The sequence below is a fragment of the Psammomys obesus genome, unplaced genomic scaffold (assembly GCF_907164565.1).
Source record: "Psammomys obesus unplaced genomic scaffold, mPsaObe1.curated_primary_1811, whole genome shotgun sequence".
NCBI lineage: Eukaryota > Metazoa > Chordata > Mammalia > Rodentia > Muridae > Psammomys > Psammomys obesus.
In genome coordinates, this window is record NW_026592586.1 from 1,195,907 (window position 1) to 1,217,784 (window position 21,878).

The window sequence follows — 21,878 nt, forward strand, 5'->3', positions numbered from 1 at the left end:
TTTTTTTTTATAGTTTGTAAGGTGCATCACACACAGCCAGATGTGGTGGTACACATCAGTAATCACACAGTTAGGGGTGCTGGTCGGTAATTCCAGGCTTGGGAGGCAGGAGCAGGAAAGTTTGGGCAGTTCTCAGGACAGCCTGATCTGCACAGTGATTCCAGGCCAGCCACGCCTAAAAATAAGATTCTTGTCTCAAACCCCTTGCTCAATTAAGACAAAGCATTGCCTAGGAAAAGTTTTTGGAAAATCTGTAAGAACTTATACTCCTAAAATGCTTACAAATGCATGGTGACATACACCTCACTCAGGAAAGAGGCGGAAGCAGATGGATCTCTATGAGTTCACAGCTAGCCTGCTTCACGTTCAAGTCTTAGGACAGCCAGAGCTACATGATAGAGAGGCCCTGTCTTAAAAAACAATTACTAAGAAAGCTACTAAGTATCCCAGTAAAAGACAAAATCACAGTGCCCTAATTTTACCAAGTTCAACCCATTCATTTGTCCCTGGTGGATTTTTAAGTAACATATAAAGTTTTATTTAATCCTTATGATCATCTTTTAATAAAATAATATGTTCTGAGGCTACAGGTCTAGCTCAGCTGGCAGAGTGTGTGCCTAGTATGCACAGGACCTTGGATTCAATCCCCAGGACCAGCTATAACCCCAGACAGAGGTAGAAAGTTCTGAAGTTTAAGGATATCCTTGACCACATAGATTTAGAGGCCAGCCTGGGATACATGAGACCTTTTTTTTTTTGAACGAATAAGTGTCTGCCTAGAAGGTCTGAGTGCTTTAGTGTTATTTAAGTGGAAAATTAATTACTTAGTTGTAACTTGAGAGATCAAATCTCTAAAGAATGATATCCATGAGGGGAAATGTAAAAGTCCTTATCCATCGCCATTAAATGGTCCAAACCAGAGTGGCAGGAGCCTCAGATACACCCCCCCCCCCCAGCCATGTGCTATGCATCACATGTATCAGGGTCAGCTCCCTAGATAGCTTGATGGAGGGAGAGGACCAGAATGCCTTAGTCTGGTGTTAGTCTTAGCTACACTGTAGGAAGCAAGGGAACGGGCTTACATCTGTCACACTAAAGCTTTACATCAAATGGAATAATCTTAGCATTATTCGACCAGGGAAACAGAGTCGGAAAGAACAGAGCTGCAGAGGCTAGAATAACCTCCAAAGTTCTCTTCATCTGTGCACTTTTAGTTGTTGGAATTTGAAATGTGAACTTGAAAGATCTTGGGCTGATATAGAAAACAATCTAAGAGAGGTTAGTAGTAGCACATACCTTTAGTCCGAGCACTTGAGGCAGCTTAAGGTTCAGGGCTACAAAGAGAAACCCCATCTCAAAAAACCAAAAAACAAAACAACACAACAAAAAAGTGGTAGAGGCACCTTTAATCCTAGGATCTCTGAGTTTAAGGTCAACCTGGTCTACAGAGTGAGTTCCAGGACAGCCAGGGCTACACAGAGAAACCCTGTCTAAAAAAAAAAAAAAAAAACTTAAAAAGAAGTAAGCAAAAAGGACAGAAAGAAAGAAAGGAGAGAGAACAGAATCTAGGATAGGACTCAGCTGGGTCAATGGCTAAAGGAAAAAATCTTCTAAGGCAACATTGATCTTGGGTCTGAGTTGGGAGTAAAAAATATACAAGAACAGCTCAGCAGTTTTTTACAATTTTTTAATTGGATTTATAAAAGCTTTAAAGCACAGTAACTGGGCAGATATCAACCCTCTAAGCTATTTTGCCACCTCCCAACTACATAACCCAAGTTACTTAACATAAATGTTTTTGACTGGGCTGCTTCTGTTCCATCTGGCCAACCCTCATGGCTCACTTCCTTTGGCCTAGTGGTCACGGTCCATACTGCCCCGTGGTGACTTCCTTCCCTCCGGCTTAATCCTCCTGGACTCCAGGTCCTGGTCAGATCCCAAGTCCAGGAACCTAATCTCTGCCTACCTCTCTTCTGCCCAGTCACAGGCTTCAGTAACTTTATTAGCCAATTAACTTTAAATGAGGTAGAAAAGGTTTACACAACAAAGACCCGTGTACATGAAGTGAAGATATACTTGTCTGGGTGGCAACCAGATCCTGAGGTCCAGCAATTAGCATTAGAATACATAAGAGTAAACCAACCCCCAATATTCTTTATTCTGGAAGGAGTTATTTACCAAGGCTTAGAATAAGTAACTTTTTCCAGTTAGTGACTCTTGAACAGTTTTCTACCACGAGGCAGCTGAGTTTGCTTGCTCAGTCTTTGCATTTCCTCTGTGCTCTGATACTCAGGTCCACAAACTTCCCTCCAGTACAAACATAGCCAGATTATACCCCCTGGATATATTCATGCCTCAGTCCACATAATAGAACCAAATGAGGAACCTCTACAGGCAGTGACCTTCCCATGCTTCCAATTTGACTTCTCATCAGGTTCTCAAATGTTCACAGCAATGAGAGAAAGGAAAAAAAAACCCAATACGTCTAAAATGTCAAATATGGTTACCAGACTATGAACCTGGGTCTGGAGGTATAGTGAAGGCATGAATTCAATTCCCAGCCCCAAAACAAACAACAAGGAAAATGGAGGCTGGAGAGAGCTCACTCAGTGACGTATTTACTTTGTAAACACAAGGACATGAGTTGGGGCCCTAGGATCCACATAAAACCTTTTCCCTGGAGAGATGAAGACAGGCAGGTTGCCAGTCAGGTTAGTCTACTTGTAGAGCTCCCCGCCAGAGACAAACCTGATTGCAAAAATTTTAAAGGCATACAGCACACTGTGGTGGAGCACGCCTTTAATCCTAGCACTGAGGAAGCAGAGGCAGAGGCAGGTGGATCTCTTGAGTTGGAGGCCAGCCTGGTCTACAAAGTGAGTTCCAGGACAGCCAGGGCTACACAGAAAAACCCAGTCTCAGAAAACCAAAATAATACTAATTAATAATAACTTAAAAGTGGATGACGCCCGAAGCTGTGTCCTCCTCAATTACTGCACATACAAACACACAGGCATCCCCGCACACATGCACACACAGAACAAGAACTCACAAAGGCCTCTGAAATGTCACCACGTGCTTCTGGAGACTCAAACGCTTGTCTTACAGGAGGCCTGATCGCCGCACAGTTTGCCAGCGAGTACATGAAAGAAGTCGCTTCCTTGCTGCAGAATGAGAAGACCATGTCAGCCAAGACCAAGATCCTGCTGCTGCAGGCGGTGTCCTGCTGGTGCTACTTAAACCCCGCCAGCCAGAACAAGGCCAAACAACTGCAGTTTATTCCCATTTTCGTAACTTTCTTCGAGTCTCCCTTTCATTCCACCAACAAGAATGAACTAAACAACCACCTCCAGATTCAGTTTTGGATCTGCTATGCTCTCTCTGCCATGACCTGTAACAACTTATCTGTCATGCAGGAGCTGAGATCTTACAGCTCTCTAAAATATCACCTGCAGATCTTGGCTATGGAGAACTGGTCTGGGTGGTCTGAAAATTTTGCCGAGGTCTTATATTTCCTAATAGGTTTTCACAGGAATTAATTATTATTTTTTTTTCAGTCTAGTTACACGATTCAGCTGTCTGTGCGATTGTATTACCCTGGAAACCTGAAACAAAGAATAAAATCAATGTGTTGTTCTACAGTGTTTTCTTTTGCACTTTGAAAGTTCTATGCGTGAGCTGAGGAGATGGCTCAGGGGGGGCTGGCACTTCCTGTGCGTACCTGAAGACAAAAGTCTAGATTCCCCCAGAATACACTGAAAAGCTGCGTGGGTGTCAGCAGCCAGCCTGTGGTCCCAGCAGCAACGAAGCGTCAGTATAGATGATGGTGAGCGGCAATGAAGACACACTAGGTCGAGCTCAGACCAATACCCATGCACTGCACACACACAAGCATGCAAGCACACACAGTCCATGTGGATAGATATCCATACAGTCTGTCAACTGTAATCATAAAACTTCCGAGCAGTTCTACTGCCTAACGTGACCTTACAGATCTGGGGCTCCAGGAGCTCCCATGGTTAGAATCTCTCCCGTTAGGAAATAAAGTTGCTAAATCACCCAGACGTGTAATTCCAGCTTAGCTACTTGGCAGGTCGAAGGAGGACAGTTGTGAGTTCACAACTAGCCTGGGCAACACAGTGAGACCCTCTTCCCCTTCGTTCGATGCCAGTCTGGTCTACGAAGTAAGGTCCAGGATAGCCAAGGCTACACAGAGAAACCCTGTCTCAAAACCGAAAGAGAGGCAAAGAGACTCCAGTCTCAAAAAAGAGAGAAAGAAAAGCCTGGCTAGGTGTAATGGAGCAAGCATTTAACAACAGCACTCGGGAGACAGAGCTCTGTAGTTTGAGGAGTCTGTCTGGTCTACATAGAATAAAAGGCCAGCCAGAGCTATATAATGACACCCTGTCCTTAGGAAAAAATGGGGAAGGAAGGAAGGAAGGAAGGAAGGAAGGAAGGAAGGAAGGAAGGAAGGAAGGAAGGAAGGAAGGAAGGAAGGAAGGAAAAGAGGAAAGAAAGGAAGGAAAGAAGAAAGAAAAAGGAAAGAAAGAAAGAAAGAAAGAGAAAGAAAGAAAGAAAGAAAGAAAGAAAGAAAGAAAGAAAGAAAGAAAGAAAGAAAAGAAAAGAAAAGAAAAGAAAAGAAAAGAAAAGAAAGAAAGAAAAAGCTTAGAGGGTTGATACCTGCCCAGTATGGTGCTTTAAATTTTAGATTTTATAAATCTAAAAGGTCTCTGTGTCTTTTATCTGGAAACTACAGGGTCAGAAGTAGAGTAGAAAACTCAAATAGTTATTTAAAAGAAAGGGCATAGCAAACCCCAGAACAATAGTTATTGCTTTAGCCCCTAGTGAGGACTCCTAGAAATGGAGGATGTGGAGTCGGAACTGGCCATATTTTGTAGCCAGGCAAAGCATCCAGTGGTGGGACTGGGTTGCATTCAGCTGAGTTGTTGGATGAGGAGGTCCCATGGAAATCCCTGAACAACCCAGACTGATGCTAGGACAGAAGGACACCCTCTGAGGACAACTTCAGCTTATTGGATGTAGAGAGAGGTCTAGCTGATGCAGGCTTGGAGCCTTCACTCCTACATTCTAGCCTCTGTCACAAGAAGGTATTCTGCAGACTATGGAGAAGAGAACCCTGGACACCAACCCAGCCACAAACCCTTCCACCTACAGTCTATCCTGCCTACAAGATGTGCTGGGCAATGGTGGTGCAGAACTTGTGGGCATGGTCAGTCGATGTCTGATTTAACTTGAGGCCCACAACAGAAAAGGGAACCCATGACTGGGTAGCCAGAATCTGGAGACTAGTTTAGAGACCTTGGGTAGAATCAAACATGAATGGTCTTTTAAAAAAATAAAACTAAAGAAATGATTCCTAACGATATTCTGCTATACTCAGATTGGTGCCTTGTCCAGTTGTCATCAAAGAGACTTCCTGTCAGCTGATGGGAGCAGGTGCAGGGACCAACAGCCAGACATTATGTGGAGAGAGTCTAAACTGGAGGTCTCCATTGGATCCCTCCCCTCAGAGCTCTGGGAATGCCTTGGAAGAGAAGGAGGAAAGACTGTAGGAGGCAGAGGGGATGGAAGATACCAGAAGAACAGGGCCCACCAAATCAAATAAGCAAGGCTCATATGGGCAGAGACTAAATCAGTACTCATGTAGCCAGACTGGGTTTGCATCAGGTCCTCTCTTTCTATGTTATGGCTGTTAAGTTGGTGTTTCTGTAGGAATCCTAACACTGGGAACGGGTATCTCTGTTTCTTTTGTCTGCTTTTGGGGCTCTTTTCCTCCTGTGGGGTTGCCTTATCCAGCCTCAAAATGAGGGTTTTCGCCTTGTCTTGTTGTACTTTGTTTTGTCCTGTTTTTGGCTGAATTTTGGAGGCCTGTTCTTATCTGAAGAGGAAATAATGAGTGGATCTGGTGTGTAGCCACACTCCATTGTGTGCCGGGCTAGACCGCAAAGAATGAAGCTTAGCGGGGTGGGTGGGTTAGCAGGATCTTGGTCAGAAGTGACGGCAGGACAAACAGCCTTCTCCAAGATGGTTTTCAGAGTAACAGCTCTCTTTATTGGGGGCAAATAAAGGCTATATAAACCTTGAGGAAGTAGGTGGGGGCTTTCAGGTGAGTGTATGTCATCGGCTGGGGCTAAGGTACAGGAATGCTTCATTTGCATGAAGAGGAATTCCAGGGGCTAGCTGGACATGTCCTTCCAAGGAGAGGTTTAACCAGTAACCTGGCCACCAGCTTATGTGACTACCTCAAGGGCAGTCTCAAGGCGTAAGTGCGCTAGGACAAGCAGGTCCAGAGCAAGGAGAAAACAGTCCTATTCCTGCCAGTCTCAGGACAAGACTTTTCAGAGTTTGGACTCGTCTAGACCTCACTCTTGCTCCGGTCAGGCTCCCCTAGTCACACAGCTTTCCAACCCACAGTTAGCTAGGTGCCCTTCCTGTGGGTCGTAAGTGATGGGTGGAGTCTGAGGGTCACTGGGTGATCCAATGCTGCAAGCTAAACACACATGATTCAAACTGCATGAACGGAGGAGCATGCTGCCTCGTGGGTATGCGGATGAGCTCATCGCTGAGCCTTAGTGTTGTCAACTTGACAGAATCTAAAATCACCTGGGGGGTAGGTGTCTGGGCATGTCTGGATTGTGTTGACTCGGAAAGACAGGCCTGCTGGGGACGGTGCCTTTCCCTGGTTGGGATCCTGTAGTTAAATAAAGGGACCTGAGCAACGTTTATCACACTCCTGCTTTCTGATGTCAGTGAATTCAACATGACTAGCTGCTTCGACCACCTTGACATCCCCATCATGGTGTATTGTCTTTGGGTCGGCCAGAATGAACTTCCTCCCTTAAATTGCCTTTGCAGAGACTTTTATAGGAAACTGAGACAACATTGCTAAGAACAAAGCAAGACTCCAGGTGGAAATCTACCCCTGCATCACCCAGGAACTTGGACCAATTCCAGATAAGCTGAGAATCCCCATTCTAGAGGTGTTGGGAGAACCCTGCTGTTTGAGGTTGCAGTCCTCCCAGGCCAGGTAGCCATTCTGAGCTTGGTGCTAAGGGGCAGGACTCCCTTTCACCAGCAGGAGGACCTCCTGCTCTCCGCCTGACTTCATCTGGAGAGTGTCTAACCCCTAACCACATTTGATATATGGCCTTGACACAGCTCTCTGTTTGCTCTCCCCTCCCTGCACCTATAGGATAATTAGGTAGTGTTCCTACTCATATGATAGGAGTATGCTCTTTAATGCAAACCAAGTATCCTTGAAGTGCCTAGTTTTAACCAATTATGTACACCTATCCTTGGTGTACATAATTGTTACCTTGGACCCCCAGCTTCTCCCCAAGGGGTATATATCCTTTGTTCTCGGAAATTAAAGTTGAACCAGCTCCCTGAAGTGGGAGTTCGAGGAGTGTTTGATCCCCGTGCTCATAGCCTTCCAAGCTCAGCTTCTGCCCCTCCTGCCATAGTAGGAAACAGGTGGGGAAACAGGGCCCCAGGCAGGAGGAGAACCATATGGAAGAACCAAGACCCTCAAAAGAGGAAATGCCATGGCATGTTTCCCAGAAATTTTTGGGCACTGCTATCTGTCAAGTTACCTGGAAATGTTGATATTATTTAAGTGAATCCAAGTTGTAGTAGCAACTTGGATTTTAATCAAAGGGAAGTAGGTTTGAAACTGGGGGAAAAATTACTGTGGGAAAAATGGGATTTTTAATCTTGCTGGGGAACTGGGCTAGTATACATAAGGACACGTTACCCTACCCAGAGGACCCCGGTGCTCTCTGATAGTTATAAACTAACTTCTTGCCGTTGACTTGTGATTTATCAGGTAAGACCTTAAGTCCAGAGATCTTTGGTTGGTTGTTTGGAGGGTCTCAACTCTGTAGCATTGGCTATCACTTGCTCTATAGACCAGGCTGGCAAGGCTGGCCTCAAACTCAAGAGATCTTCCTGCCTCTGCCTCCTGAGTGCTGGGATCAAAGGCCCAAGCCACTATGCTTGGCTAAATCCAGAGATCTTTTGAAGGGATAGTTTGTTAAACAGAGTTAAGGGCCCTATGATCTTGTGGTGGTCATGTGTTGCCTTGGCATACACTACAATGTACTTTTATCAAGAAAAAAAATTTCTTTTGAGACAGAATCAAATCTGTGTAGCTGTTGCTATTATAAACTCACTTTCTAGACCAAGTTGCCCTCAAACGCAGAGGCAGATCTGCGTGCCTCTGCCTACTGAGTGCTGGGATTAGAGGTGTGTGCCACCACGCCCAGCTACCACAATAGCTTCTTAAAAACAATTATATTTTGTGCAGACATTCATGCTTCCATGACCCACACATAGAGGTCAGAGAACAATTAGGAGTCAGTTTTCTCCTATCGCTGTAGGTTCCAGGAAATGAATTCAGGTTGTTAAGATTTCCCTTCTTGTCAGTCCACTGGAAAGACATCTTGCCTACTGTGTACTAACACTGCCAGTCAAGCCTCTCCAAGGGCGGCTACACTAGAGAATCTGATGTAAACAGAGAAAAACATCTCAAAGAAGCTATGTCCTTTGCTTGTTTTTCAAAGAGGAGGTTCTTCTTTTTACAAAGCCTATTGATGACACAAATCTGGCTCTTCCTGTCCTGAGTAAGAAACCTTTGCAAACCTAAAAATTGTTAAGGTTTTTCTATTTTCTTTTAGTAACCTTTCCTGCTCTTGCATGGTCTTAAGAGTTGTTACTATCACATTGCTTTTGAAATCGTCTTTGTCCCACGAGGAAAGCAATCACTGTGACAGGAAAGCAGAAGGGAGAACTATTTGAGAAGGTGGGTGGGTCAAGAGAGCAATGAGAGGCAGGAGGAAATGTAGAATGGGATAAGAGCACAGCATAAGATGTATGAAACACTATCCTGACATCTATTAACTAACCTACACCACACAGCTCTACTTGCTTTTCTAACTGTGACAATAGAACCAGATTCTCCCCCTTGCCCTGCCCCAAATATTTTTAAAAATCAATTTGCCCATTCTTTAATGAAATCTTTAAGGTAGTGGCTCAATTACAAAACATGCAGAGCCACAGTCTCCCAGGAGCCACTAGCCTGGAGTTGTTTATTAAACATAAACTTAAGTTAAAATTTGCTTTCCATTCACACTGACCATATTTTAAATGCTGAACTAGTGGTTTCTTCGTTGTCTAACACAGGTATATCACCAATACCTCCAAGTACTATTGGACAAAGTTATTAGTAATAATCTCTATCTTCCTGTTTTAAAAATATTTATTATTATTATTTTTTTGAGTAGGAATGAAAGGCCATGGCACAGTCAGAGGATGCCTTCCCTGAGTTGGCTCATTTCTGCTGCTCTGCATAACCCCAAGCTAGGCGGCCCGTGAACTCCCACTCCTGCCTCCTGTGTCCACATACAAGTGTGCTGGGCTTACAGACCACATAACTTGTCTGAAAAGCATGAGTGCCATAAACTGTGCGTGGCAGCACATGCTCTTTAATCCCAGAACTCCACTGCTCTGGGAGGCAGTCAGGTGGATCACTGAGTTCAAGGCCAGTCTGGTCCACATGAGTTCCAGGACAGCCAGAGCTACACAGAGAAACCTTGTCTCAAAAAAAAAAAAAAAAAAAAAAAAAAAAAAAAAAAATGGGGGGGCGGGAGGTACGTTCAAGGGATTGGACTCAGACTCACGTCCACGGGCTCTCACAACTAACTAGTGAGGGCCTCACAACTTACTGAACCATCTCCCTGATCGGCTTGTTTTACATCAGGGTCTCATTTGTCCAGGCTAGCCTTGAATTTATTATGTAGCAGAGGACCCTGGACTTCTCATCCTCCTGCCTCCTCCTCCTAGAGCACTGGAATTAATTACGAGTGTGCATCACTACACTTGGTTTGTGTAGCCGGGGCCAAACCAGTGCACTGTGCATGCTAAGCAAGCATTTAGCTGAGCTACACCAACAGCCCAGTCATCACTTTCTGTTTTAAGCACTTAGTTCACACATAGTAGTCTTTGTCCTCACAATAATACTAAGACGGGCTTTACCTCAATACTGAAGACAGGAAAATTAAAGTCCTATAAGGAAACTACCTAAAATCATGCTTTAAAGGTCAATATTAGGGCTGTCAACACGGCCCCACAGAGACTCTTGCTGCCAAACCTGGTAACCCATATCTAGGACCCACAAGGTTTAAGAGTCGACTCCCACAAGTTGTCCTGTGACCTCCACACATTCATACATATAAGTAAATAGATGTAATAAAAGTAAAGGTTGTTAGTGGTCTTTGTTGTCAACTTGCATAAAAATATTTCACGCCCATCAAGGCAAATTCCATCCCTATGATGCTTTATTAACAAAGCCTCTTGTCGTCTTTCTTTCTTCTTACTCCTTTGATAGTCACACAATTTTTGTAGTTTCCAAACTTGCAGCTACCCTTTTCTCACTGTACTTCCACCTTTCATCACTTTGCTTCTGAAGACTATCCCTGTCACCCATTACCTTTGAATGTTCAAAAATAAATGATCATAACAGTTAAGCATTTACCTGATCAATCAAGTTCACTTGGGGAATCTTTAGAAAAGTAGATAGTTTACTCAAAGCACTAAGTAAGAATATGCAAACATAAAAATGAACCACACTCAGTGATCCTGAGATCTGATCAACAGATATTCAGCTATCTCAGCCCAGACAGGAATAGGTTCATTTCCCATTTCTATGACAGCAAAACAGTAAAATACTAAAGAAACAGATGCATTTTTTTACAAACTAGACACACTTAATTCTTCAAGACATACAACATTCAACAGGAAATTGAAGTTTATTTAATATACACAAGTCACATCTGACACTGAGAAAATGAAAATGCTATTTACATAAAACAATAGATTAAAAATACATACTATCTGTATTTTAGTGCAGTTTGAGCCCCAGGCTTCAAACCTGGATTCCAGCACTTGCGCGGCTTAATTAATTTACCAAGATATATTGAAGGGCACCGCTGGCAGTGTACTTCACACCTCATGGACATGGTTTGGTGTCCGTGGAGGAAGACACAGTCTCTTCAGTACACACGCCAGTTCCTGAGCCTTCCACTTCAGAATCCTCAACAGCTTCCTCTTCAGAATCAAATTCCTGACTATCCGGTGATTCAAAGTTATCCAGAGGTTCATTACTCAGCCTCTTTTGGAATAAACCAGAAATTTATTGTAAAGACCTCAAAACTGAAATCCACTATTAATCACTACACTGATACAGCAACTTATCAATGTTAAAATGACCCCCCCCAATAAATTCACTTTGTGTTACATTAAAGTCTATATAGCTCTACATCACATTTTAGCAAAGTCGACGGTAATTTGCTAGTTTTTTAAAGCACCGACTAAGCTCTTTCCAGACAGCGCTCTTAACCACTGAGCCATCTTTCCAGGCCCAGCTCTTTCCAAAAGCACAGCTTCTCTAGGAACAACTGGCTGAGGAACTATACTTTTAGAGCCAACAGCGAGAGCTAGTTCAGCACTTCAGAGACTATCCTGGCAGGGCTGGAGAGACGACGTGGGGTTAGAGCATGCACTATTCCTACAGAGGACCAGTTAGTTCTCCCAGCAACCACACGAGGCAGCTGTCACTCTAGCTCCAGGCCAGATCCTCTGCACACACTTACACATAATAAAAAAGTTAAAATTAAAAAAAAAAAAAAAAAAAAACCTTAAAAAAAATTGTCACAGCTCTAAAATGTTAAGGCAGCAATTTAATGTGAGAAGGTTTGATTTGAAAAGCTTTCTTTCCATCAGTAAGATGGATCTACTTTGTACATACAAAAGACTGAAAACATGTATCAAGTCAAGCCTGGTAAAGTCATAGAAATCAGGCTGAATCTGAGAAATACATTAGCTACTTTCCCAAATCTAAAAAGTGAGATAAAGCCACAAAGCCTATTTATTTTATAAATGATAATTGATAGCCTATTTGTAAAAAAATAAAATCTACAACTATGTCAACTGTACAATAGAGTAACTTTTCATATCTTTTTCAGATGTGGGCATTATTAGTCCCGTTATAGGTAAGAAAAATAAAACCCTGACAGGACAAATAACCTACTCTATCCAAAAAACTCTCAGCAACAGGGCCGAACGCTCACTGGCCACAGCACTGCCAATGACTCTGAACCCCGTGAACATGGAATAACCTACCTCGATTACCTCTGCCATGTACTGTACGTGTTCTGCTACTGCTGCCAACTCTTCGTTCTCCTTTTTCAGGCGGGCAATTTCACTGTCCTTTTGTTCAATTTCTTTATGAAGCTATATAATAAAAATAAAAGTTCAGTATCTGGAGATCTGCTCTGATCTTGAGCAGCCTCCTATGCAGTGACAGAGCAGGATGCCTTTTGCCCATGCCTTTTGCCAACTTTCTTCAGACCAACATTAAAGCTAGTCTGTACCTGTTTGAGTACACGGATGAGAAAGAACACTACCAAAACCCTTTAAATGGCATGAAAACAATACATACTTTCTCATTTTCTTTAAGTGCTTCATAGAGAGCTTTTCTCCGTTTTTCTGCCACTTCTTTCCAATACTGAGAAGATGGGTTTTCTGGAAGAAATCAAGTGTTTTACATACCTTTAAAAATCAGGTGGAGCACATACCTATAATCCTAGCACTCAGGAGTCTGAGGCCAACCCAGACTGATAGCAAGTCCTAATTAAAAACAACAACAAAAAACCTGGCCAGGTGTGACAATACACACCTTTAATTCCAGCACTCCTCAGGCAGAGGCAGATGGACCTCAAGGCCAGTCTGGTCTACAGAGCAAGTTCCAGGACAGCCAGAACTACTACACAGAGAAACCCTGTCTCAGAACAAACAAAAACTATTAAAAAAATGAAGTAATTTACTTATATTGAAAAGTCACAATCTAATTTTTGCCAGCATATCAAGGCTTTCACTCCTTGAAAAGAACTGCAATAGAAGGAAAATAAATGCAGATGTAGTGTCTATACTGTTTAACGTTTTACAAGATTTGTTTTGTGCTTGTGCATTTTTTTATTTGACCTTTATGGGGGACTTGAACTCTCCAACCACTGAGCTATACTCTCTGCCCAAATACCTTTGAAATGTTTAGACTAGTTAATTTGCACATAGTTCTTAATTGTGAATTTGTTGCAAGCTCAACATTTATTGGCTGGAATAATGCATAAATGCTCTGTATCTTCATGTATCATCAGGAAGTACTTGGCACTGTTACATTATTGAATATAAAATTTGATCATTTGATTAAGATGCCATATACCAAATTTCTGCCTTGTAAAAACAGTTTTCCTTGGTTATTAATAAGAGCTCTGGGGAGTAAAATTTGAGTTTCTTAATCTGTTCCCCAGCCAATTTTAACAATTTTAACCTAAATCTGCCATAATCTACAGTGAATGTGACTCTGAAAGGAATGCTCCCTCGTCTGCTTTCTCCTAAGTCATCATTACAGATTCATATGCTCATTTACTGTACTAACAGTAATTCTTTGGTTTTTTGTTGTTGTTTTCGAAACAGGGTTTCATAGTGTAACAGCCTTAGCTATCCTGAACTCACTCTGTAGACCAGGTTGACCTTGAACTCGGAGTACTGGGGTTAAAGGTGTGCCCCACCACTACCTGGCAGTTTGCTGTTTTTATTCTGAGACATACATCCCACGCTGGCCTTGAACATCATAAACAGCTGAGCACAACTATGAAGTAATCCTCCTACCTTCACCTTGGAAGAGCATGCATCACAGGTATGTACTACCACAATTCATTTTGATGCTGAAAATTTTCACACATTTTACCAGTGTGAACCTCTCCACATGTTGGACATTTCCCTTATTTTGTGATATGAGACTTGAGGATCACTCGGCAGTATCCTGCTCCCATCCTGGAATCAGCCATTTTCCCCCAAGAGCTTCAGGGCAGAACAGTGTTTACAAACCAAGGACTGGATATCTGTGTGTTTCTTGCTTTTCATAATCAGTTTATACTAATACTCCCAACTGCAATTCAAGAGTTCACCCTTCCCTTTCCACACCACATTTGTTTTTCCATTCATCCTATTACGAACCTGCTCTCCTAACACCAGCATGTCACTCACTTGTTCCACTCTAAAATATGCACAAAAATTTTCACTACTAAAAAATAGATTCAACAAAACTCAGGCCCTCTCTGTGGGTCTTTTAATTCTAATAATTCATCCCACCAAAATTCTCAAGTAAGTATAACTGCCTTTATAGTTATACTTTAACTAGGACAGTCTGTGATCACTGCTGACTGTACAAGCAATATTTTTGGTAAGAGTTTGGAACCCTTGGCTGATTTTAACCTAACCAATACAAACATTACAAGTCCTGTTTCTTATGCTGTCCCACAACAAAGCTGCTGTGGTTCTATCCAGTTAACTGTTTGCAATTTTGTCCTATAAAAGCACTTTGTTTCTAAATTTCCTTCCTACCTCCCAGGCAACTCAGAACAATCACAGGTTCCTCTGACTGTGGTCTTGAGTAAACCAATGCTTAAATTTCTCATGACCTCTGACCAACACAGAGGGAAAAAAAGGTCTCACCAATGAGCCAGGTGTGGCAGCTCAAGACTGTTTCTTCACTAGAGAGGCTGAGGCAGACTGCCTGAGTTCAAGGCCAGGTTGGGGCTACACAGTGAATTCTAGGACAGTCAGGGCTGCAGGGTAAGACCAGCTCACAAAATGAAAAAGCCCCCAAAATGACTACAAAACATCATCAGTTTCCTCTTTTGATTTCTACTACTCTGCCATTAAAAATAACACTTATTAAGAGTGTTTTTCTGCTAGCAGTGGTGATATTAATCCCAGCACTCAGGGGGCAGAGGCAGGTAGATCTCTGAGTTTGAGGCTAGCTAGGTCTACAAAGCGAGTTCCGGGACTGCTACACAGAGAAACCCTGTATCAGGAAATAAACAAATAACAACAAAAAACAAATCAAACCAAACAAAAACAAAACAAAACAAAAAAACCAAAATCAAAAAGTGTATTTCTCATTCTCCTTTAACCCCCTTCCCCCAGGATTCTTCCTATTGGCCCCATTACTTTAGGTTCTCTTGAAGAAACCCAGTCCCCATTAACACTTTTCCTCTGAAAAGCCCATTTCTGGGTAAGGTTCCAATTTTACTCTGAGATGCCAATTTAATTGCTGTCCTCGTCTTTAAAATTTCACCTACATTGCATTCTTGAATGTCCCATGTGTCCAAAGTTAGAGTATTTGCCTATTTATAATACAAATCGTAACCCCACCAAATAATACATACCTTCAGTGTAATTAAAGCTTTCAAGACAAGGCTATGTCCTTTTTGCGTACCTTTAATCATAAGATCAAATGCTTCCTGGGTAACATCTTCAACATCTTTATTTTCATTAGCTTCTGGACCAGAGCTTGAAGTCTTAGATGTTAACTGGTCATTCCAAAGCTTCCTTTTGGACAAGCCTTTTGGCAACTGGGATGGAAACACATCTTTACTTAGATTTGATAAACAAAAGAGCTACATTATTTATGTACATATTTAAGAATCCCTTTTTGTTTGTTAGTTTTAAGTTGTACAATTTAAAACTCCTCAAATAGGGCCGGTGAGATGGCGCTTTAGGTAATGGTGCCTGGCGCCAAGGCTGACAACCTACACTCTATCCCTGGGACCCGCACAGTGAAAGAAGCCAAACAGAGTCCCCAAAGCAACTCTGACTTCAGTTTTGTAGTCCATGCGCACACATACATACCCGCATGGGTGTGTGCAACACACAAAATAGCTTTTTAGGTTTTATTTGTAATTACATTTTTATGTCTGTGTGGTTATGCATTTGAGTGCAGTCTGTGGCCAGAAAAGGGTGTCCCATCCCTTTAAGGAAGAGTTGCAGACAGCTCTGAAGCTGCCCGACACGGGTACTGGGAACTGAACTCAGGCTCCCTCCTAAACACAGAGCTGTATCTTCAGCCCATACATGTAATTTTTTAAAAAACTACAAAAATGTGTAATGTCATTTTAGAAATTTTATTTGCAACAATTATTTTGGTTAGAATTGAACTAACACTTAGCTACAATAAAAAACAGATTTAAGAAAATTTAAAGAAATCTGGGAAATGTTAATGTTGATTGACCACCTCCCCATTCTAGCCCTGTACACATACCTCATTTTCGCGGCCAACAAGAGATCCAGCTGCAGAAGGCTGAATCATCTTCAGTGTTCTCCTTGGGACAGGACTATTCTAAAAGTCAAGACGATTCATTATCTGGTTACTGCTATGTGATTACTTTTTAAGTTTCTATTTAGTTCAACTTACTCTTACTGTAATATCAGTAAAAAAAAACAAAAAAACCACTAAGAACACAAGATTTGGCCTGATACATAGATATTTACATACGTATATGTATAGACAAATATGTATATATAAAATTTTATGTATCCAAACAAGATGTTAGCTTAATTGACCAGCAAACTTACTTCCCAAGATTACAATAAAGTATAAAGAAACTGGTAAGAATGGGCCATAGCACCCAAACCAGAAACAGATAACTTTTCCCATTCTAATACATTCTAATTCTTGCTATAATCCTTGTCAACACGTCTTAGTTAGTTAAAACACACATAACATACTTTCTATGATATATATAATAGTGCAAATGATATATGTCAAATTTCCAATGAAAAAATGACTATTTAAAAAAAAATCTTACAAATTGGGAATTTACACTCTACTTACAAAAGAGGTAAACACTGAGAGAAAAGGTTAGTTAAACCATAAAATACTTCCTCGAATCAAAAAGATTCATCTCAGCACTCTAAATATTTCCAAACACTTATGGGCACTTGTGAAAAAAATCTGCTGGTTGGTTTTTGTCCAAAACCAGGACATATTTGGAAGAGGGAAGGGCAGCTGATGAAGCGCTCCCATTAGAATTGCCTACAGACAAGTGGAGTAGCATTTTCTTGACTGATGTGGCCGGCTCAGCTGTCGCCAATGCTAGCCCTGGGCAGGCGGTGGTCCTGCTATGCATAAGAAAAAAACCGAGCAAGAGAGAAGCGAGCAAGGAGCATTCCTCCAGAGCCTGTGCTTCACTTCCTGCCTTGAGCAAGTCCCTGTTCTGTCCTCTCTCGGTACTGGAGTGTGACCCGGGAGTTGGAAGCTGAAATAAACTCTTTCCTCTCCAGGATGTTTTGGTCATGGTGGTTTTGTTATTGTTTTGGTGCTTTTTCTTTCTTTTCTGTTTTTGGATTTTTGAGACACGGTTTGTGTAGCCTTGGCTGTCCTGGACTCACTTTGTAGACCATGCTACCCTTGAACTCTCAAAGAGCCCCCTGCCTCTGCCTCCTCAAGTGCTGGGATTAGAGGCATGCACCACCACTGTCTGGCTTGGTCACAGTGCTTTATCACAGCAATAGAAATTTAAAATATTTTTAATTTTTAAGATATTTTTAAAATTTTAAACATTTTAATTTAAAATATTTTTATTTTTGCATGTGCACACGTACGTGTGGAGACCAGAGGACAGCTTGCAAAAGTCAGCTCTCTCCTTTCATCACACATACTTCAGGGAGCCAGCTCAGGTCATCAGGATTGGCAACAAGCTGAGGTAGCTCTCAGGCCAGGAATGTAATTTTTACTTTACTAACTTTTTTGAAACAGGGTCTTTCTATATAGCCCTGGATATCCTAGAATTCACTATATAGACCAGGCTTGCCTTGAACTCAGAAATCCACCTGCATCTACCCTTTAGTGCTGGGACTAAAGGCATGCACCACCACACCTGGCACCAGGAATATAATTTTTGGGAACACACTGTAGCCAGAATTGTAGGTGGAAGCAAGAGCACGTGCCCCTCCTCAAGCATCACTTGACAGTAGAAGCAGTTTTTCTACAAGTCCATTCATTAGGACATTGATAAAATGTCTGTGCTTTAGGCAAACCAAAACACTCTGGCTCAGAGTGGTAGCACAAACCTATAATCCCAGCACGTGGTGTGCACACAAGCAAATGGAGCTCTCTGAGTTCAAGGCCAGCCTGTGGTCTACATAGTGAGTGATTAAGCAACAAACAAGCCATCCATGGTGGCACACACCTTCAATCCCAGCACTCGGGAGGCAGAGAGAGGCAGATTTCTATGAATTTCAGTCTAGTAAAGGCTACATAGTGAGATCTTGTCTCACACCCCCCCAAATAACCCTACAACATGCTCAAACTATTGTTTTAAAAACAAAAAGTTTGCCTTCTTTGTAATATATAAATATCCCCTGTGTCATTTCCTGACTTGAAAGTTCTATTAAAAAAAAAGAATCCTTAGTTATACTGCCACCATGGGATAGCAAACAATGGATACTCAAACAAGGTTAGCAAGAACATGATACCACAGCAGCGTGAGAAAGTTACTGTACTTCATATGGCAAAGTTCACCTTTCCCACGGTAAAGTCTCTGCTGTTGACTATTATCTCACTATTTAGCCGAGGAACAAATGCCAACCACCATGAGAACAAATATTACAACAACATTTCAGATATAATTCAGATTACAGATTAATCAAGTCTCTAAACAGAAGAAAATAAAACTAAATGTTTGATGTTGAAAATGGTCAAAGAAGCCTGTAAGCTGCTATCCTTCTCATATTTGCACACAAAGACCACTTTCAAGATTTACACTTTATACAAGTAAACTTTTTTAAAACACAGTCCAAAGGGATGTATAGTATTATATTCTTTTCTCTATACACATGATGCATTAGAATAGCAGACTTCTAGACTACAGGTTTCATTCATATAGTTAAATCTTAATCTTTTCAGAAAACAATTTGATATTCTGCAAACCCTCTTCTCAAAAATATATGCAAGAGTACATTCCGTTTTCAACTTCTGATAACGAAGTCTGAATTTAAGGTCACTTTAGGGGCTGAGGAAATGGTTTCAGCCCAGGAGTTTAGGGCCAGCCTGGGCAACACAGCAAGACCCCACCTATTAATTAAACAAATTCAAGCACATTTAAGTGGTTTTATTACATACCTTCAAGTTTTCTTGGGCTCCTTCCTGTTTCTGCTTCATAGTGGTATTCATTTTCAGCTGGTAAAGCACAGAAGAAAAAAAAAAAAACAAGTAATTTATGGTTTGATCGGAAGGTGGAATTTAGATTTTTTTTAAAAAAATTATTTACAACCAAGCCAAGAGGTGGTGGTGTGTACTCCTTTAATCCCCGCACTCGGGAGGCAGAGGCAGGTGGATCTCCGAGTTGGAAGCCTGGTCTACAGAGCAAGTCCCAGGACAGCAAGGGCTACACAAAGAAACCCTGTCTTGGAAAAACAACAACATACAACCAGAAAAATCTTACTGCTTTATGGCAGAACCACTAACCACTACAATGGCGTGAGATCTCAAAGACGTGAGAAAGGGACAACGGAAATAGCAAAACAAACATTTAGGCAGGCTCAGATCCACCCAAAATAGCATCCTGCCTGTCAGGGTAGCACATGACTGCACTCCTAGAACACAGTGGCAGAAATAGGCACAATATCAAATTTGGAGATCAGCTAAGGCTACATGGCCAAGACCCTGTTTCAAACGAAACAAAACAAAAACAACAAAAAAACACAGCTTTTGGCTGTTGGATGTAGCTCAGTGAGTAGAGTTCATAACCAGTATGCACTCGGCTCCATCCCTACGTAGTACTGCATAAACCAAGGGCTGTAATGGCACAAGTCTGTAATACCAGAAGAAGCTGGGAAAGCACAAGAAACGGAATTCAAGGTGGCGGTCAGCTATGCAGCAAACTTACAACCAAGCTGTCTTAAGCGGGGAGAGGGAAGGCTGCGCTTAAATTGTACACCACCTCTTACATGCAATTAATAATTTACCTTGTGTCCTAGGACCCACACATGTACGCAAACAGAAACAACTTATAGCCCTGTGTGTGTGTGATGTTCTATTTCCTACTCTATTTCACTTTAATAACACCTGATTGGAAACCTACCTGAGGAACCCTAGGTATGCTTCTTTTCTTTTGAGTTGGCTAAGTAGGCAACGCTGACCCTGAACTCCAGACCCTCCAGCCTCGGGACCCTGAGTGCTGGATGAGCACCACCACGCCCAGGCTTGGACAAAGTTTCTCAAAATGCAGGTAGTGGCCCAAGATCCTGTTGTCATTAGTCAGTCATAAGCACGGAGACAGGGTCCGAGGAGAACCCGCTGACACCCACACTGGCACCACTGGGATGGGAGACACAGGATTTGACCCAGCCCCAGCCCCAGCTCCAGCCAAGCCGTCCCGGGAGTGCCCGCCCCGCCCATCGCGGCGCACGCCAGCCAATAGGAAAAGCGAACGCTAGAGCGCGCCAAAACCGACCCCACCTTGGCGCAGGCCCCGCGTCCCAGCTCGCCCAGCTCTGCCTTGCGGCCGGGCCGAGACTCCGGGGCAAGACTCGGCTCCCTTCACGCCCTCCGCCCTCCGGGCTGGCTCCCCGGGGCTGCCGAGGCGGGCCAGCCGGGCGACGCCGCCGTCGGAGTGGCGCTCGCCGCTTCCCCCGCTTCCCCCGCGCCCGCGGACTCACAGACTCCAGGGCTCCGTGCCCAGCGAGTGTAAGCGCAGGACAAGCCCCCGGCACCACGCGGGACCCAACGGCGCTACAACGACCCGAACCTGCGGACTGACACGCCGACCGGGTCGCGGGCGCCGCTGAGGGGGCGGGGCCTCGGCATCCGGCCAATCGTCTCTCGCCGCCGCCCGCCGCGCCCGTGGCCTCCGCGCGCCTGCGCAGTGGGCCAAGGCGCGTGTAGTCTTCGGGCGAGGTCAGCAGGGTTGTTTCTTTGGCTTAAAGGCCTGTGACCTCTGACCTTGCCTTCTGACCCTCTGCCGGAAGCTCAAAGCTTCAGTACTCTCTGCCTGCGCTCTACCAGCGAGGATCAAGGGCCTACTCCCTCTAGCGGCAACCTGGAGAATATACATATATTTTCGAAGGTATTTTATATGTATTGTGTTACTGTATGTTTAGTTTTTAATACACATCCATGCAAGGGCCCGAGTCAAGCTAACAAAAAGTTGAAGCTGAGGAAATTTTGACTCCATTCTTAAGATAGGTGAATTTTGCTGTTTTTGAATTATACCTCAACTGACTGGCAAAGATGCCTCGTTGGTCAAGAGCGCTTGTTCTTGTAGAAGACCTGGGTTTGCTTCCTAGCACCCACAGGGTGGCTCACAACCATCCATAACTCTGGTTCCAGGGGATCTGATGCCCTCCACGGCTGCCAGGGCAAATATGAATCATAAAGGCAAAACACGTAAATTTTTAAAAATCTAAATTACACCTCAATAAATCTGGAAAACAAAGGAGGGATACGATTCCAGAAGTCTGGAAAGGACTTCCATAATGTTAAGTGTGTGTGTGTGTGTGTGTGTGTGTGTGTGTGTGTACAGCCTGAAGATCCCAAGTTCAAAGCCAGCCAGGTTACACAGACAGAAAACAGATACAGCTGCTAATATCAGGGACTGCCTTTATCAGCCAATAACAACTTAGAAGGAAACAGAACTTGGACCAAGGGAATCTCCGTGGCCTAGAGGCTGAGAAAAGCCGATGTATTTCTTAACTTTTCTTGCTGCCGTGACAAATACCTGACCAATGCAACTTAAGAGAAGGTGTGTTGCTCACAGTTTAAGGGTACAACCATCACGGTGGGGAAGGCAGCAGATTTCGTAGGTGCAGGCAAAGCACTCATACACATAACAAAATACTTCCCGATTAAGCCAGCGCTAAATCCTGCTCAGTGAAAAATGGCCTATCCGTTTTCCACAGGCAAAGAACCTGGATTCTGTGGTCCTGCCAGTTTCCACTTTATCACCTCTCAGTCCCTGTCA

At 43.1% G+C, this 21,878-nt stretch overlaps 2 protein-coding genes across 3 annotated transcripts in view; one reads left to right on the top strand and one right to left on the bottom strand.

The window, feature by feature from the left end:
• Armh2 (armadillo like helical domain containing 2) overlaps positions 1-3,536 on the top strand; it is a 3,910-nt gene extending 374 nt beyond the window's left edge. The window contains exons 2-3 of the mRNA XM_055614515.1: positions 2,836-2,851; positions 3,100-3,536. Of these exons, the coding sequence (XP_055470490.1) occupies positions 2,836-2,851; positions 3,100-3,536 (453 nt within the window). The remainder of the gene's footprint in view (positions 1-2,835; positions 2,852-3,099) is intronic.
• A 7,268-nt stretch (positions 3,537-10,804) lies between these two features.
• On the bottom strand, positions 10,805-20,717 carry Gmnn (geminin DNA replication inhibitor). 2 transcript variants are annotated; one of them, XM_055614516.1, is made up of 7 exons: positions 20,578-20,717; positions 19,040-19,096; positions 16,178-16,255; positions 15,356-15,491; positions 12,515-12,597; positions 12,196-12,306; positions 10,805-11,185 (listed from the first exon to the last, which is right to left on the bottom strand). In XM_055614516.1, the coding sequence occupies exons 2-7, from the start codon at positions 19,088-19,090 to the stop codon at positions 11,024-11,026; spliced, it is 621 nt and encodes a 206-aa protein (XP_055470491.1). In that variant the 5' UTR covers positions 19,091-19,096; positions 20,578-20,717; the 3' UTR covers positions 10,805-11,023. The 2 variants fall into 2 exon arrangements, with proteins under 2 accessions (XP_055470491.1, XP_055470492.1); XM_055614517.1 differs by lacking the exon at positions 20,578-20,717 and adding an exon at positions 20,001-20,019.
• Between the last annotated feature and the right edge of the window lie 1,161 nt (positions 20,718-21,878).